The sequence below is a fragment of the Harpia harpyja genome, chromosome 5, assembly GCF_026419915.1.
Source record: "Harpia harpyja isolate bHarHar1 chromosome 5, bHarHar1 primary haplotype, whole genome shotgun sequence".
Classification (NCBI taxonomy): domain Eukaryota; kingdom Metazoa; phylum Chordata; class Aves; order Accipitriformes; family Accipitridae; genus Harpia; species Harpia harpyja.
Window position 1 is genome coordinate 26,547,795 of NC_068944.1, and position 16,659 is coordinate 26,564,453.

General features: G+C 41.1%; 1 protein-coding gene across 3 annotated transcripts in view; it reads left to right on the top strand.

The window, feature by feature from the left end:
* The window catches only part of COLEC12 (collectin subfamily member 12), a 101,587-nt gene that overhangs the window by 48,437 nt on the left and 36,491 nt on the right, over nt 1-16,659 (top strand). The window contains exon 1 of one of the 3 annotated variants that reach the window (XM_052787751.1): nt 7,557-7,615. The exons of the other annotated variants lie outside the window; for them this stretch is intronic. Within the exon in view, the coding sequence (XP_052643711.1) occupies nt 7,567-7,615 (49 nt within the window). The 5' untranslated portion in view covers nt 7,557-7,566. Of the gene's footprint in view, nt 1-7,556; nt 7,616-16,659 lie in introns of those variants that run through there. 3 annotated transcript variants of the gene reach the window in all.

A 16,659-nucleotide genomic window follows, 5' to 3' on the forward strand; every position in this document is an offset into this window, starting at 1 on the left:
AGTATGTTGTTTCCAAGGTATGGAAATGATTTAATTTCTGGTATTCATTCTTATTTCCAAGTAATATTTGTACTAAGATGTCACCAAAGTTCTCATTAGATTTGTTTTATAACAAACTATTAATACTTTGGTTTTGTGATGTGGAATGCTACTTAGATATTTGTGTGTTGGCTGGGCTGTCACTTAGAAGAGCAGGACTATCAGCAAAACCGAGCTTACTGTTGATAAACTTTGTGATAACTGTATTATAAACTGCCATACTTCTCTTTCCCCAAGAATGAAGTGCAAGTCAACTAATGGAGATGGCTATGGGGATGTTGCTCTGGAAAGGCCCAAGGTGCTGGGCTTGGGAAGGCTAGGGAGGGTGTGCACCCTCGGGGGAGTGCCTTGTACTCCCACACAAGTTTGTCATGGCTTTATTGGGGAAACACTGTTACCCCAAAACATTTAGTATGATTCATAGCAAACGTTGGATCGGATGTAAGGAGAAGAATGTGCTTGTGAAATTAAAGACAGATCTAACTTTGGATCAGTCTATGGTAATGCCTGCCTTTAGCAGACCTGACCGTATTAATTTAAAAAGAGACTGAAACACCATGATGATGCACATCATTTGGAGAAAAACAGTTAAAGTAGAAGGGAGTTCAAATGCACATCCTTCCTCTTCTTCATTTTAAAGTACTTATTTTGAATAAGGTCCAAATGACAAAATCAGATTAGTTTTCTGGTGCTTTTTGTCAATTGATTTTACCTCTTTTTGACAGCTGCATCCCCATGCAAATGTAAAATCTGAGCTCCCCACGGAGCCCTGGCTTCAGAATAACTCATACCTCATCGAAACTCTTTTTCCAAGCTTCAGTACTGCCATTCTTTGTATATATATGAAGTGCAAGCCTTTTTGTTACATGAAAACGATTGAAAGAAAATTTTTCTTAACTGAAGACTGGTTGAATAATGTTTAATGTAGTTAATTCCAAACAATCAGTTCCATGTGTGATTATAAAATGCTTTGCTTTGCAAAAAAGTGGGCATGTCATTATTACAGCTTTATAATGCCACTACATCTTTCTCTCTCCTAAGTCTTGAAGGCTATATGCAGCTAGTAAGAGTATTAAAAAAGGTCCATGTATACAACGTGTGTGTGTGTTTGTGTGTACATACACATAAAACATACATAAGTGTTATACATATCTATGTTAAGTAGTATCCTATAGAGTTCTAGGTACATTGTTTGCCACAATTAAGTTGTTTAAGGTGATGGTAGGTTTCCAATCATATTCTGCATATGTCACATTGAGAAACAATGAGAGCTTTCCAAAATAGTTTAGATGCCATATAATTATTTTAGCAGCTGTGGTTTCAGTTACCTTTAATTAGTTCCCCCTGCAGCTCTAAATAAAGAGAGGCTTCTGTTAAATGCAGTTATTTTCTTCTGCAGATGGCATGGTAAAGTGTGGCTACTCATAAAAGGAGGCTGCTGAACACTACATGGCAAACTTGGGGCTCTAATGACATGAGATTATTAATTAAGGACAGTTTCTCCATGGATTATTCATGATTTCCAGTCACTATGATTTTATATCAGAATGGTCAACCCTAGATTTTATGCCAGCTGACATTGCTAGAACAGTTGGCTTAGATGCTTGAGAGCTGGTGAGATAACCCTCCACCATGGAAGCAAATGGTGTCTTGACATTGCCCTGTATTTTCCCTAAATCAATTACTTGGTTCAGTGACCCCAGCACTCAGAGAGAGTGTGGCTCGATCTCTATGAACATGTGTTAAGCAGACAAAAAAGTCTCCTAAAGAGTATTTCTTTCTCTTACATATAGGACAAATTCTCAGACCCCATTCAGGCCAATATGGTTTTAAAATATTTCAGATAGAAACTGGAGGGCCGCGTTCTGTTTCCATGGGATTCAATGACATGTGCCTACTGCCATCCATAGGAGCAAACATAGGCACTACTTCTTTCCAATAAAGATTTCATATCATCATTTCTACAGAATCCTTCAGATATTTCAAGTCTATCAATCAACTTTGTGACTCTTCAGTGGTATAAACAAAAGCCACATGAAGCAAAATAAGGGTTCACAACAACACAACTTGAGTTTTAAGGGTTAATTTTTTTTTTTTAAAGGTAAAAAAATATATACATAAGTAAATAAGTCTGACTTGTATTGCTGCTGACTGACAAGGAGGGATGGTATCAGAGTCATGACTTTATGCCCCGAGAGTGAGCTTCAGCCTGGGAGGCACTGCAAGATGTAGCGCAGCAGATATCAGTGGGTCGGAGAGCTCTGCTGGCTTCGTTCTGCAGCTTCTGGATCATTTAATTAATTAAAGAATTGTTTCTGTTGCAACCACAAATGTTCCAGTTTGCACTGTTACCCAAGGTCAGAGCTCGCCTGACCTCCCTGGCAGAGCAAGAGAAGAGTAAGGAAATAGGAAAAAGGAGAGTAAGCAAATCACTTCAAGGAAGCCTTGTTTCCCTTACCACCAAACCCAGCAGAGCAGAAAAGGCTGAATTGAAAGGGAAAAGGGCTAAGACTGAGAATGATTAAGAGAGGTCCAGCCTGCAGAAAAGGCAAAGAATGAAACAAGTAAGACAGAGAAAAATAAACTACATTAAGAGTGAGCTCGGATGAGAGAGTCGGCCGCCGGCCAGGAGGGAGCAGCTGCAGCAGGAAGGCCCGGATCCCATTGAAACAGAAAAGGGGCCATCTCTCTGCTGGAATGAAAGGGAAACAAAAAAATAATTCACCTTTAAAGGCACAGAAATGGGATTTGATGCTAGGGGAAGGGCAGAGAAGAATGAGAATTTGTGAATGAGATGAGTTATTTTTTTCTGAGAGCAAAGCGATGGCTATTAAAATCCTCCCAGAGAGGTCTGTGATGGTGCAGATAAATCAGACTGGCCAGAGTGGGTAAGACACTCCAAGCAGCTTCATGTTGCATTAGGACTCTTGAATGAATGCTGAGCATCAAGCAAATTTCCTCATTTTTACCAGGGGAGATGAGGCAGATGACATGCTATACTGATGACATCATGCCTCGCTCCAGATGTGAACAAAGAGGGAAGAAAGTGTAAGATGGATGTTTCACCACAAGCCAGAGTAATCCTCAATACTGAGGGGGAACATGAGGTTGCAAATCTTAACACACTGAGGTTCGACAAAATAAAGGACAAAAAGAAACAAAGCAAAACCCTGGGCAATTCTGAGCAGAAACTTCAGTTTCAGGCAACAGAGAACGGACATCTTGACTTAAATATTTGTGCCTTCTAGAAAAACTGTGCACAATAAGTGAATGTCATCAGTGTCACAACAAAATGTTTTACTGCACTGTGTAAATCTGGTAATTTAGGCATAGGCTGGAGAAGAAGCAAAGGCTGTAGAGAGAGCATTTCACCTCAAAGTGTCCACAAGGAGGTTAGTTAGAAAGCTCCTGTGGTTTTGGATGTGTCAGTGCACTTAGCTGCTGTTAAAAGAAAGAAGGCTGTTGATGTCCCACTTCAAGAACTGTTTTAGTCTGCAGTACCAGAACTGTAGGTTTTAGGGCCCTGCATTGGAAGGCAAGGAAAATTTTCAAGTGTATGTATCTAACGAATGTAGAAGCAAAATATTCTCTTTAAAAGTCTGCTGGACTGCAGCTCCTAACTATCATAGAGCTCTTCAAACTCCCCCTTCCTGAACTTTCCCATTGATTCTTGCTAAATAAGATGGCAGACCTTTGCTTCTTCAGGTGAACTGCACTATCTCCAACCAGACTATGAGAAGGTTGAGACTCTTCAGCTTGATTTATCAGTAAGATTGACAAATCCTGGAAAAAGGGACAACTTTGGAATATATATACTAAAGTATGGGAAATATAGCATATAAACTCAGCTCAGGACATCTTCAGAAAGCCCATTTGAGTCTGGGAAAAAAAAGGAAATAAGTAATACTGCTGTAAATCCTTCAGTGATGCAAATACTATGTGGGGACATAACAGGAGGGTGGTGCCACCTCCTTTTCTTTTTCTTGATCTCAGAACTTCTTATAGATTTTTTTCATGATGGTAGAAGTTAATTAATAGTGAACTTGTTTGAATCTCTTGGTAGTGTTTCCATCATCTTTGAATAGGTGGTTTATCTTGTGTGCCTGATACTGCAAGAGCTCACGAATGTACCAGAAATAGCTGTTTGTCAGCACTGCATAATTATCCCTAGATTCTTCTTGACAAACTATGCAAAGACATTCTGGAGTTTTGCAATATTGTAATGCATGTTAAAGCCCTCCTATAAACTATAAACATTAGGTTAAAGAATGACCATCATTTTTGCTATTTGAATCTTTTGCAGCATTTTCCCAAACTCCCAAGTACTGTTGTAAACAAACAAACAAAGCCACAGGAATGACTACAATTAGGCAGTATAAACAGGCTGCCTCCTGATCAAAACAAGGGCTAGCTAAATTCAAACAGTTATGGTTGCATTCTTATGCAAAAGAGGTTGGTTTGTCATCTGAAAGACCCTATACCTGCTTAGTTATGCCAGGCTTTCCATTATGGTGTTTACTCTTAGGAGCTGCACTTAGGTGACCTGGAGGTTAGAGTACAGCCCTGAGAAGCTGTGCCTCAGCTTTGGCTCTCTGCTGTCCGGCATGACACCTCCCAGATAACCACCGCCTGGTACAGACCTTCCACCTTTTCAGGTGGTAACACAATCATGCCTGCACCCCTGCTCAGCCCGGTGCCTTCTCTGAGTCATATCCTGATTTCCCAAGGTGAGCAACGTACATGCAGACTGAGTTACAGATCACTGGCTCCTGCTCAGTCCAACGAGGCACAACACCGAGCAGAGCGCAGCACAGGTAGCTGGCTCTGCAGGGACATTTCATCCTTGTGTGGCAGGGGCCCAGCAAGGAGAGACGGTGGGGAGGCAGAGGGGCACCAGAGGAGCCTGCCGATGAGGTCTGTGGAGAGGGCACAAGCAATGAGGTCCTGCTCTAAAAGGCTTGGGAATTCACTGTAGCCAAAGGTGAGATGCTGCCTAAGCTTCATGTGGATCGAGCCCTTGGTTTTGCAACCTCAGCAAGCTAACGTAAAGATACCAGCTTCCCTGCATCTCAGCTAGCCTAGATTAATGCAACTTTGAACATGAGAGATGCGCATCTGTACAGTGTGTTGAAAGAGTTGTTGTGATGTTGCCTGTGGTGAGCAGCTCCTAGCAAGTGGGAAGCCACAGTGCGTGGCAGCTGTTGCCTCTGAGTGATCTTCAGGGGTAGCTCCAAGCTTGAGTGCATTGCAGTAATTACATATTGAAGAAAAACTAAATGGAAGTGGAAACCTCCAGTTAAATGTGGCAGGACCTGGGCCTGAAGTAAACGTTGTAAAGCCTTCAGTGAAGCAAATACTATGTGGGCACCTAACCAGGAGGGTGGTGCCACTTCCAAATCATGAGCTTCTTGCATGAGAGGAGAATAACAGTCCTCAAGAGCAGCAGAAACAACACCTTCCAGTCCATCACTAGCTTTCCCTCCTGTATGTCAGTGATGTACACCGCCAGCATTTCATCCCAGGTCAAGCTTCAGCAAAAAGTATCAGTCCAGTCCAAGTCCCTGTGCAGCCAGAAACTGGAGAAATGAAGAAAACTGTCCTGCACTGCTTTAACGAAGGCAGACTTAAAATACAGATTTTGCCTCTGAGTAATGTGGCAGCCCCATAGCACTTACTGAACTGGACCAGTGGCACTAGGATGTGCAAAATAAATTGCATACACATTTTTAATTTCTAATTTGATTCCTTCAAAGTCTATTCTGTCAAACGACTGTGGAATGTTAACTAAACTTTTAATATCTATTTACATGACAGAATAGATATTGTATATATATATACTTATTGCTTCTAGACTTTTTTTCCAGTGTCACATTGCAATGCAGTTGAAGCATTTTTTTTAATCCAACCCCAAGTTTCCATGGTTTTCTCAAGATAAAGCCAGAAATGTTAACTGTAGTCAAATTCTATACTAGTTTGGTAATAGGAACATGAGAATTGAGGCACAGTTAAGTTAAACTTAGCTTTGGTTTTGACCTATCTGTACCCAAGTGCTTTCTCTTTAAGCTTTTCCAGTTCTCTATATTATGTTATTAAAGAACATAACGCTTGTGAGTAGCTATGTAAACATCCCCCCCCCAGTGTGAAACAAGGCGGTGTGCAGAACGTGTGGTTGAAGTTGTCAGCTACAGATACTTCTCCACATGAAGAAATGGAAATCTCAGTGACATTCAGCTGTTTTCAATCTGCTGAAGTATTTTGGTTTAGTTTTTCTTTTTTAATTCTTTTGGGGTTTTGGTTAAATTAAAAAGATGACAGACACCTTATAACTTCTCTATAGAATTTATAGTAGATGTTTCTGTCTGTAATTGGTACATCACACAGATATGCTGTGTAAGTAGCTTCAGATGAGTTTTCATATGCATACTGTAAGACTCAGAGTCTGGCATTGTAGGTCCCTTCTCTGTATGTCCCCTCACAGAGACGTTCCCTGAATGCAGTGACAGCTGCAATGCCTCCATCTGATGCTGTTACCTTTTCAAAATATTCTTTAGCAAAACAAGACAGGGAGGCAGTTTTGAGATTCTTGATGCTTCTTGAAGTCTCACAGAGGCTTTAAAAGAACTTTTTAATTTGTTGAAACAGTTTTAGTTAAAAAAGCTAGAGATGGATCACTGCTGAAAGTATTCATTGGAAAGCAAAAAAAAATAGGGCTCTGTTTTGACTCAAAATCATGAAAAATCAAATGTAGGGCTAGCCTTGCACAGATTTTCAAGAAGGTTGAGAAAAATGTGAAGAGATTTCATTTCCCCTCTTTGCGCAAGGAGAAACCAATATCCTTAGCCTTTTGCTCCGGAATGGCAAAGATCTTGATTTGATACTGGGAATTTTCTCTTTGTTATAGTAAGGAGCAGCTGCAAGCTGGATACTGGCTGTAAGATCAGACCTTTAAATGGCTTTCCTGAACATCAAAAATACTGAGCAAAGCTGCTGTCTCAGCACAGTTATCACATGGCCTGAGCTGGACCTGAGGCTCTGAACTTCAGTGGAAGCTTAGTCCTGCATCAAACTTCATGTCCCACAAAAAGTAGGCTCTTTGAGCATCCTGTAGTGATGTAGTTGTTTATCCTTGTGCTAAGAGGAATACAGGGCTCGTCTGGTCATTTAAGCAGAAAGGCTCTGGAGGAATTTGTGTGCAGTGTTTTGTGAAAAGCAGACTTTGTTCTCAGGAGGACATATCATCCTTCCACATTACTAATCAATCAGCTTTTTTCATTTTTAGATGTGAAGGCATTTGCCCAAGACCATTGGCATCTCTTCCTAGCCCCTTATTGCTTTTCACAACACATTACAATTGTAAAATGGTGTAGCTTTGAAGTCATCTATGCAGGGAAGTGAAAGCCTTTTTATTCTCCTGAATAAGAGTAACCACATGAGGGCTTAAGTTGCTTTAATTCACATGCGATGTGCTTCATATGCCTAATTGATTTATCTTAGCTTTCCCACATGTCCTCACACAGGCATGCCTCAATGCAGCTTGAAAGGAGGGAGTGCAGCCTTATGGCTGAAAAAGCTGATGGTAAGTAATTAAACCTAGCAGCAGCGAGAACCCCTGAGACAAAATCTTTGGCAGTTTTCTACACCATGTAGTGAGCTTGGGTCACCAAGGGCCTGTAAATAGCATCATAATGACTGGTTCCTCAGCAGGGATAAACATGTGCTTTGAGTTTTCTAAACGATTCAGAGGCCTGCTGTGAGATAACTACTGATAACAAGCAGATGTGAAGTTTGCTTTTCAAGACAGGGAGACTGAGGGGGAAAGTCAAGTAGATTTTGGCTTATGGTCCTCTCAGATAAGCCTGATATTTAAAGATCATTAAAACGTCTTTTTTTTTTTTTTTTTTTGTAGGGGAGGAACTCAGTTGTATCTGATGAAGGTAATGCTGTTTTAAACCAGTGTTTGTGAGGGCTAGTGAGATACTGTAGACAAAACTTCCTGTGAGTTTGAACCTGAAGACAAAATTGGAATGTTATTTTACAAGATTAGGAATATTGTATAATTTCAAAATCCATTTTACATTATGCCAGTGTCTTTGCAAAACCTTTCTCAAAACTGGCATATGTGTAAGTCCTTTTGTACTTAAATGGTGCCTAAGTGTTGAAGGATGCGTTTCATCGTACCAGACAGTAAGACACAAAACAAAGGTGCTGAGCTAATGTGCCCATACTGGTGCAGCAGTGCTGCTCAGCAGCATAGCTGCAGTAATGCTGTGGTGCTGTGAGTCCAGGGGTGGGGTCAGTGTTAACTTGGGGCTCTCAGCACTGTGTTTCACATTAGCAAGATAGATACACGAGCAGTCCTGTAGGAAGATGCATTTGCAAGGTCTCAAAGGAAACCTGTTAGTCTCCCAGGTCAAAGGCTCTTACCAACAGGTCACCCGTTCTATCTTAGGGAGTTTTGGAGTTTCACTAATACTGTACAAGTGGAGTAAAAGAGATTATTTAAAAAGCCAACGAACATGTCAATATTTTTCTCAATTACAAGAGTTCCCAGCAAACTGAAAGGCAAGGTGAAAGCTGTTTCGGTATTCAAGGAGTGAACTGTTTAGTAAGAAAAGTGACTGCAGACATCACTTATCCACAGTGACTCCTCTGAAACATGGAATAGGTGTGAGGATGGACTTTCTTAAAAAGCAATTTTCTCTGTATGTTGTTTAGGAGTTCCCTTTTAAATGGCTTACCCTGAAGCCTCACAATACTTTAAAAAACCTTTTTGCTAAAACAGCAAAGGAAGAGGAGAAGTTCCTCCTTGCACTTTTCTGAAGGGCCAGAGGGGGAGAGAAATGAAAAAACATCACCAAACCATATCGGGGCTCATCAGTTGCCATATGTGTCTGGTGCCTCTTCAATTTCTGCTCTGTCCCAGATTTTCCAACAGAAATGCACTGATTCCTTCTGAGCAATGCCTGGCAGTCTGTACTGTGACATTAGCTCCCTATTCGAAGGCTGAACCTCCAAGTGCAGTGGTGATACACACTGCCGAAGCAGGAGCTCACCCCTGGTTTGAGGGTGGAGGAAGCCAGCCAGGTCTTCAGGCTGGGAGGCTCCAGCAGAGTGGGGCCTTGGCGACACTCGAGTCCTGCATGCCCAGCCGGTCTGACATGACTGGCCTGACCCACCTGGCTTTGCAAACACGAGTCCCAACCCAAGGGCAGTTACTAAATGTGAGAAAGATGTAGCCAGGGTGACTACTGGTGCAACAGAAAAACTAAGTTCAGATAAAAATCTCTTCAAATGCACAAAGGGAACAAGCATGATATTTTATTAATGTTTTCCTCTCTGATCTCCTTCAATCCAAAGAAGAACCCAACGTGGCTCAGGCAGCCTCTGTGCCCTCGAGGAGTCTTTTGCACAGGCATCCATGTGGTATCTATATGTTTGCTTTTGCAGTTGAGTCCGTTTCCTATAAGCATAGCAGCTGGTTACTAGCTGTTGTGAGATACCCTCTTCAGCCTCTCCATCTAGAGAGTGACTCATTTTTATAATCATACAGTTCAGTGCAATTAACTGTTTTCAAGAGCTTAGAGTGCTTTAAAAATGCATAGGCTCATAACTTTACATGATCATGCAACCTGACCTTTTGCATAATACAAGACAGAGTTATTGCTGAATGATGCCCATAAATTTTTTTCTGGCGTGAAGGCATATCTTTCAAAAAGACATCCAGTCTTAGTTTTAAAACTTCATGTGACAGAGATAATCCATTAAATGTCTTTTCCACTGTTGCCCATTGTTAATCATCTTCTCTGATAACAATCGTCAGCTTGTGTCTACTAGGAATATGTTTTATCATGACTTTGTTTACTAGAAAGCCCTGTATTATCAGAAAGGGTTTCATTTATGAACAAAACATGAATAAGTCAGCTTAGCCTCATCTTTGATAAACTCAGTAAAATGAGGTTCTTTAGCCCATCATTTTAAGGGAGGCTTTTATCATCCTTTCATCTGTACTATCCAAGCCATTGCTGCATTTCAGTTTTTCAATGAGTGAATGCAAAAATGACATATGTTATTCCATAGCATCACCAGACACAGCTATGCCACATCTCTAATCTTGCTTATACACTCAGCCATTGCATTTGCTCTCTCCTCAGTTACAGGGTTTCCTACTGTCAAGTTCTGGTGGTTACCCACACTGCCTTCACCGCTTGCTGAAACACAGTCACCTATCCCTCCTACATGATGAGGCTCTTGGGTTTTATATTTAGTTAGCAATATTTAAAAAAAAAGACAATACTGGCTGAGTTAAGTCGACTGCCTCACAATCAAGCTGCTTTGTAGATCTGACTCATCTGTATTTTCCAAAGTTTGTGTCCTTTGGTGAGGTTTTCAGCCACGACCCACAGACTGTGGTGAACCCTGCTGAGTACCCACCGCAGTTGCCAGATATTTTATGTTGTACAGACGAATTCTTCTTATCCTCATGTATCCTGTTGGAGATTATATTGCCATTTGAAAGGATGTGGTGCTGAATACAGATTTCACATCAGGCTGTTTCTGGCTCGGTGCCTCTTTGATGTGTCCTCTTTCAACAGCCAGGTGGGCTTGAGGTCAGTACAAAAGCCCTTCTGACAACTGCAGCCTTCAGATAACAAGTTTATCAGGGTGGTGGTAACTGTCTTTTGATATATCATCAACATCTGTTTCTGCTGCAGCCTCTTTACATGGCATGATGTGATTTGGGGAAAGCAGATATTCTTCTGAGCCTTTGTTGAAGTGTGGTTGCCATGGAAACAGGTGAATTTCTTTGTCTTCTGCTCTTTCGGGGACTGGGGGGGATGTTAGAGGGTTCGGGGTTGGTTTTTAACAAATTTTGTTCTGTAGCATTTCAAAAGCCCTCGCTGTCATGACTCCAGGCAGAGTAGCTCTAGTAGTATATTCACCAAGTCATTTATAACACACTTTAGGTTGCACCGTCCAAACTGCAACATATTCGGTAGAGTCCCTGCCCAGAATTGCTTCCAGGTTAAGGACAGGGACATACATGAGCAAGCCCAGAAGGCAGCACACGTGTGCACAATGCAACTGCTGGATCTTAAGGGCACCAGGGATTTCTGCAGGAGAGGAGCGGGCAGGAGGAGGTGATGGAGCAGGGCTGGGGCTCTGTGCACAAAGACTGGGTGCTGCTCTGCTCATGGGAGATGGAGAGCAGACCCAGCTTCCTGCTGCTTGTCTGGAGTTTTACAAGTTAAAGCAGGAGGGAAAGGCCAGGGTGTGAGAAGAGAGGCATTAGGAGTGGGAGTCTGGCTAGGAATGGACCTCTGGAGCGACCAGCAGGCCCATGTGTGTTGCGGAGATGGAGAAGGGGGATGTGGCAGAGGGATACAGGGAAGACAACGGAGTCGGATGGAGGAAAGGGAGGTAGCAGCTGCCTCAAAAGTCTTCTGGAGGAGGTCAGAAAGAAATGTAAGGAATCCAGTGGCAAGGGGTTTTTAATCATTGAGTCCAGGGGTGGGCAACCTAGGGTCCAAAATCTTAGCAGAAAGAATGTGGAGAAAGCTCATTGTAGAAATTTTTAAAGAAAGAACCTGTATGACTTAATGACAGCTTCAACCTGAGCTAAAAATCTGAGATTTATTCATAAACTGGCAAGGGATGATCCATTGATATGCACCCCTTTGAAACAACATGGAAAATTAACACATTGTTGTAAATACCTAGAGGAAGGCTTTCTGGCAGTTTTAATCTCACATTGCACAAGGCTTTAGCTCTCACAGGGAGAGCTGGAATTGCTGAGCAGGTGAGAAATATTCTGCACAGACAGGCGGGATACCAACAGAAGCGGTGTGTAATATCTAGCTATATATATATGTTCATACATGGGAAATGAGCTGTGTGATAGGTACTGTCATTAAAGTGTTAGAGACCTGAAGAGCTCTCAGGGTGTTTATGAGGGGGAAGATAGGGATGTGTGAAGAAGACTGAAGATAACTGAATAGTGAGTTATTGCACCACATGAGTCACTCAATTTTTACTTCATCTGGCTAAAATTCAAAGTCTGGTTTCAGACGGCTTATTTATCCCAGCCTGGTTCCTATTTCTCTGGTATCTACTGAAGTAACTAGCTAAATTAGAAGAGAGACCTGGGACTGGAGTAACAGGGAAGCTAGGTCAGGATGGAGGCATGTGAGCTGGGATCACATTATTCTTCAACCTCACACTTTCATAAGTATTCTCTTGGCTAAATGATGTGCTGTTAATTATGAGGTGTTCTGAATGCAGATAGCTTGCTAAAACTGTTAAGTGAGCCTTTAGATTTTTCTCATGTACAACTTGCATAAAGGATGAAGATAATTTAGGTACAGGAGGCGTTGCAGCTGTGCATGGCGATCTTGCAGAGAGACTACTTTACATTCATTTCTCCTAATGATATTATTCCCTACAGCCCAGACTTTGTATTACATATTTTCTGAGTCCCCAGTTCATGGAAGCAGTGCCTTGACAGGGAACCAGGAGGGACTACAGAAAGATTTGGTCCTGGGAAGATATAAGCTGATATTGAACATTATTTTTGTTCTGAATTGATGACCCCTCTTTTGAAGTCCTTTTGGATATCCCAGAAAATATCTTAAAAGAACAAGGCCAGAGCTTTTGGACATGGCTTCCACAATTTATTTCAACAAGCAATATCTTAAATACTTCATGCTGTTCTGTTTTCACTTGTACCAATTTAAATCTAGAGTTAATACCCTGGAGTTATCCTGGATTTGCATTGATGTAGGAGTTAAGAATGCAGTTCAGAATTAAAAATTTGCTCAGAAAGGCAGCAAATTCCATGGAAAACTTGTGATTATGACTTTGCTTGGTGCATCTTAGCAGTGGAGGGACCAGATATTTCAAAATACTACCTTCTGGGAGTAAATTTTTGTTCCTGTGATATTTAAGGTGGACAGCATGACTGGCAGTCTGTATTTAAAGGACAAAGGTGTAAATACAGAGAAGCGTAGTCAAAATTTCTCCAACAAATGTAACAGAATGCTGTAGATCTGGTGAATTTGGCATATTTTAGGTTTGAAAATTGGGTTATGCTAAAAATCTAAATTTGAGGCAAAATTTTGTGACTGAAGTAAAGACTCTTCTGTTGGAAAAATGTCAAAATTATAGAAAAAAATTTCTTCTGTTTTCTGTTCTGTGGTTGCTGAATCATAGATTTTTTTCTCATGAATTCGTGTAGGTTTCTTTTTCTAGAGCTTTTGTTTCACTCTGTCTGCTTGGCCAAAATCAGGAACTCCAGTCACTTTTTGATTGACAAAAGTAAGGAAGTGGGATTAGTCCAGTCTTCAAAACAGGGACCTTGGCTATAGAGGCACTTGCTAAATAGTAATAATAGACCAAATTTCAAAAGAGCTGAACCACCAGCAACTTCAGTTAACCTCCTACTCATGTATTTAATGTTAAACTGTTTCTTTGATGAATGGTCCCAATTTCAATAGGAGTTGCCAGGTAATTTTGAAATGTAGGCTGTTTATTTAGTAACTCCCCTGAACCTGGAAGTGCTTTACATTCTTGTGGCACGAGAGCATCTCTTTTTCATATTCCACGTAGAGCCAAACGGTGTGTCAATACTGAAGAAATGCTTGCTCTGCTGACCAGCATGTCAGAGGCAGGGGAAGATATCTTTGAAAAACTGCAGTGAGGGCAGAACTAGAAAACCCCACTAATTTCCACTTTCTCCTCATTTTTACCAGCAGTGGTGTTTTGTGCTAGATATCTTGAAACTCTGTATTATAAAACATCTTTAAATAATCTGTTCACTTGAAAGTCATAATACATTAATTGTGTCATCAAACAATTGCAGATTTAGGGACAAATTGTGCCGATTTTCTAGTGCCTACAGCTGCGAGTGAGTTGGCACATCTGCAAGGCCATATGAATACCAGACTTGATTTATGAGGTGAATTTACACTACAGAAAATTATCTTAATTCATGGTAATAATCTTTTAGAGCTGAGTTTCAGTCTATAATAGCTGCTAAGCAAATTCAATCTGTTTAAATAAACATACATTCACCAAAGAAAGTCTTGATCAAGGAAAGTAAAAAATACACATTTTAGAAGCATTATCTTTGTTAGCATTCTTCGTCCCACACAACTGAAGGATGGGCTGCCCTCTTTTTCTTTGAAAAAGAATTGAAAAGCAGGGAATGGGTAACAGCCAGCATACCAAATTTTGGTCCAAGTTTTATCTGTGTGATGACATTAACTCTGTGAGTCTCCACTGGAGCAGGTACAAGGATAATTTGGCCTCGCTACTGTAAGAAAGTAAAATAGATTAATCTGCAACTTATCTTGAAGACAGAGTGAGCCAATGGGAATTGGCACTGAACCCAAACACTGAGCCTTAATGAAAATTCAAGGCAATGTTTTTCACTTTGTAAGATTGCCAGGTATTATTCAGCTGTGTTAAGGAGACAGAGGCCCTCAGTCTTTCTTTTTGCAACACATTAAGCATCCTTGCTGAAATGCAACACTGTTAATTTAAGACACCCTCAGTACTACAATGGCATTTTATCTGTTAATAGGTGTCAGACTGGATAACATAGTATGTCTGTTCACTCATTCTGCTGCCTACTACATGAAAAAGTTGAAAAAACCAGTAATAGACCTACAGGCTGCAGTAAAACTCAGCATGAATGTGAATATCTCTCGAGCGTGTCACCCTGAAGCAGAGGTGGCCACACGCTTTCTGCAGTGACTGTCCCCCTTTGATGGCAGAGTCACTGCGTGCTGCGGATTCCCAAAAGTGCCCTTACCCCTTCTCCTGGCACAGCAGAGTCGTGGCCGGAAGCAGAGCACAGCCTCCGCCAGCTGTGACTAACCTGGTGAATGATTCGAGTTACAGCTCACAGGGAGGCAGGTTTCTTGGCTGTAAAAGATCGATGTGTTGATTACCCATTATGCCATGAAAAGCTGACAAAACCCCCCTGATTTTGTCTCTGTTCTCTTGCAAGTTGTGGGAACCATCCAAACAGATGCAGATAAAGGAAGTTTGCAAGAAAACAGGTTTTAATGCTTAAGCCTAGATGCACAGTTGTCCAGTACTTCTAGCAATCTTCCAGTATTTCATTTATTAAATCACTCATTATACTTTTTTTGGTTGAAATCAAATCATCCTGAAATGCAGCATTTAATTTTATTGCCATAAGTAAGGGGTGCAAATACAGCAGAAAGTATGCTCAGAATAGGGACTGTAGGGACGGGTTGGATCTCAGTAGTTTTCTGTGAATATCAAGTGAGCTCTGCCTTAAAAAGTACTTAAGTAAATAGATTCTACAAGCCTGTCAAACTTAGCATTTTCCAGTGTCCTAAAGAATGCTTCTGTTTCACATCCTGGTCCTAAATCTTCACTCTCCATACTGTGCCTTTTAGTAGTCACTAGAATTGTCATCAATTTACATTGATTTGTGTAGTCATGATACATGAGGTTTAGTACTATTACCTTTTCCCAATCTGTATTAATTGACTGAAACATTGTTCTTCCCTCACACTTTTCCATATGCTTAGTCTACACTTCAAGGAAAAAGTTGCACTTTGACAAAAAGAGCTTACCTCCAGAATTTGGTGAGCAGCTCTAAAGGTCCTCCTTTAGGACTTTGATTCAGTATGTTTATTTAAAGGAAGAAAAAAAGAAGGGCCAAGATGAGAAATGTGTCCTTTCTCCCCTAGGTAAGAGACATATGCTTGCCTTGGTGGTTGTCTCTCCAGATGGATACCTGAATGACAGGACACCCTGGCTGAGGATGGCCAGGTTGCACACTGGAGATGGTGCCCGCTCTCAGGAAAAGCAACAGAGGGATTTCTCAGTGGTAGTGTTTAATAAACAGGACTGAAAATAACTCACCAAAGCTCTTAGCATTTTCTGGCAGTATTGCAGGGCCCTGATACAACATAATGGACTGTTCCTGAGCAGTTTCTCCCATTGTATTACTAGAAACAGGCTTTTAATTAGCCTCCAGCCTTTATTCCTTTTGATTCACTCTATTTTGTTTCTTGAACAAACCAACTTACTACATGTTTTATAAGAAAAACAAAATCTCTGCTGTTCCAGCATACAGAGCTATGCTGGCCGTTATCATCTGCTGTCCCCATCCAGTGTCATAAAACATCTGGGAGGGTTATCTGCTCACTCCCTGTCTTAATTCTGAGCTCAGCTGGATCCAAAAGGCATGTCCGCCTCAGGGCAGTAAGACGCCTTGTCATCACCTTTAATTTCCCCTAAAGACATATATTTTCTGTGCAGCAGAGTGGAGACACACCTATTTCCATTTGTAGGGTTTAGAGCCAAAACACTTAACTACTCTGACCTCTTGTGTATGATAGGCCGTACAATTATATCCAGTTACTCCTGTACGAAGTCCAATGACTTTGTTTTTGGCTAAAGCATATCTTTTAAATGAGGAGTCAGGCTTGATATGAAGACATTAAAATACAGGGAATCCCCTGTGATGGTAATTTGTTCCAGTTGTAATCACCCCCACTGCCTGAATTTTTGCTTCATTTCCAAGAGTCATCTTTCTACCTCCAACACATAGCCAGGGGTGTATGTTACTCCTTCTGCCTCTTA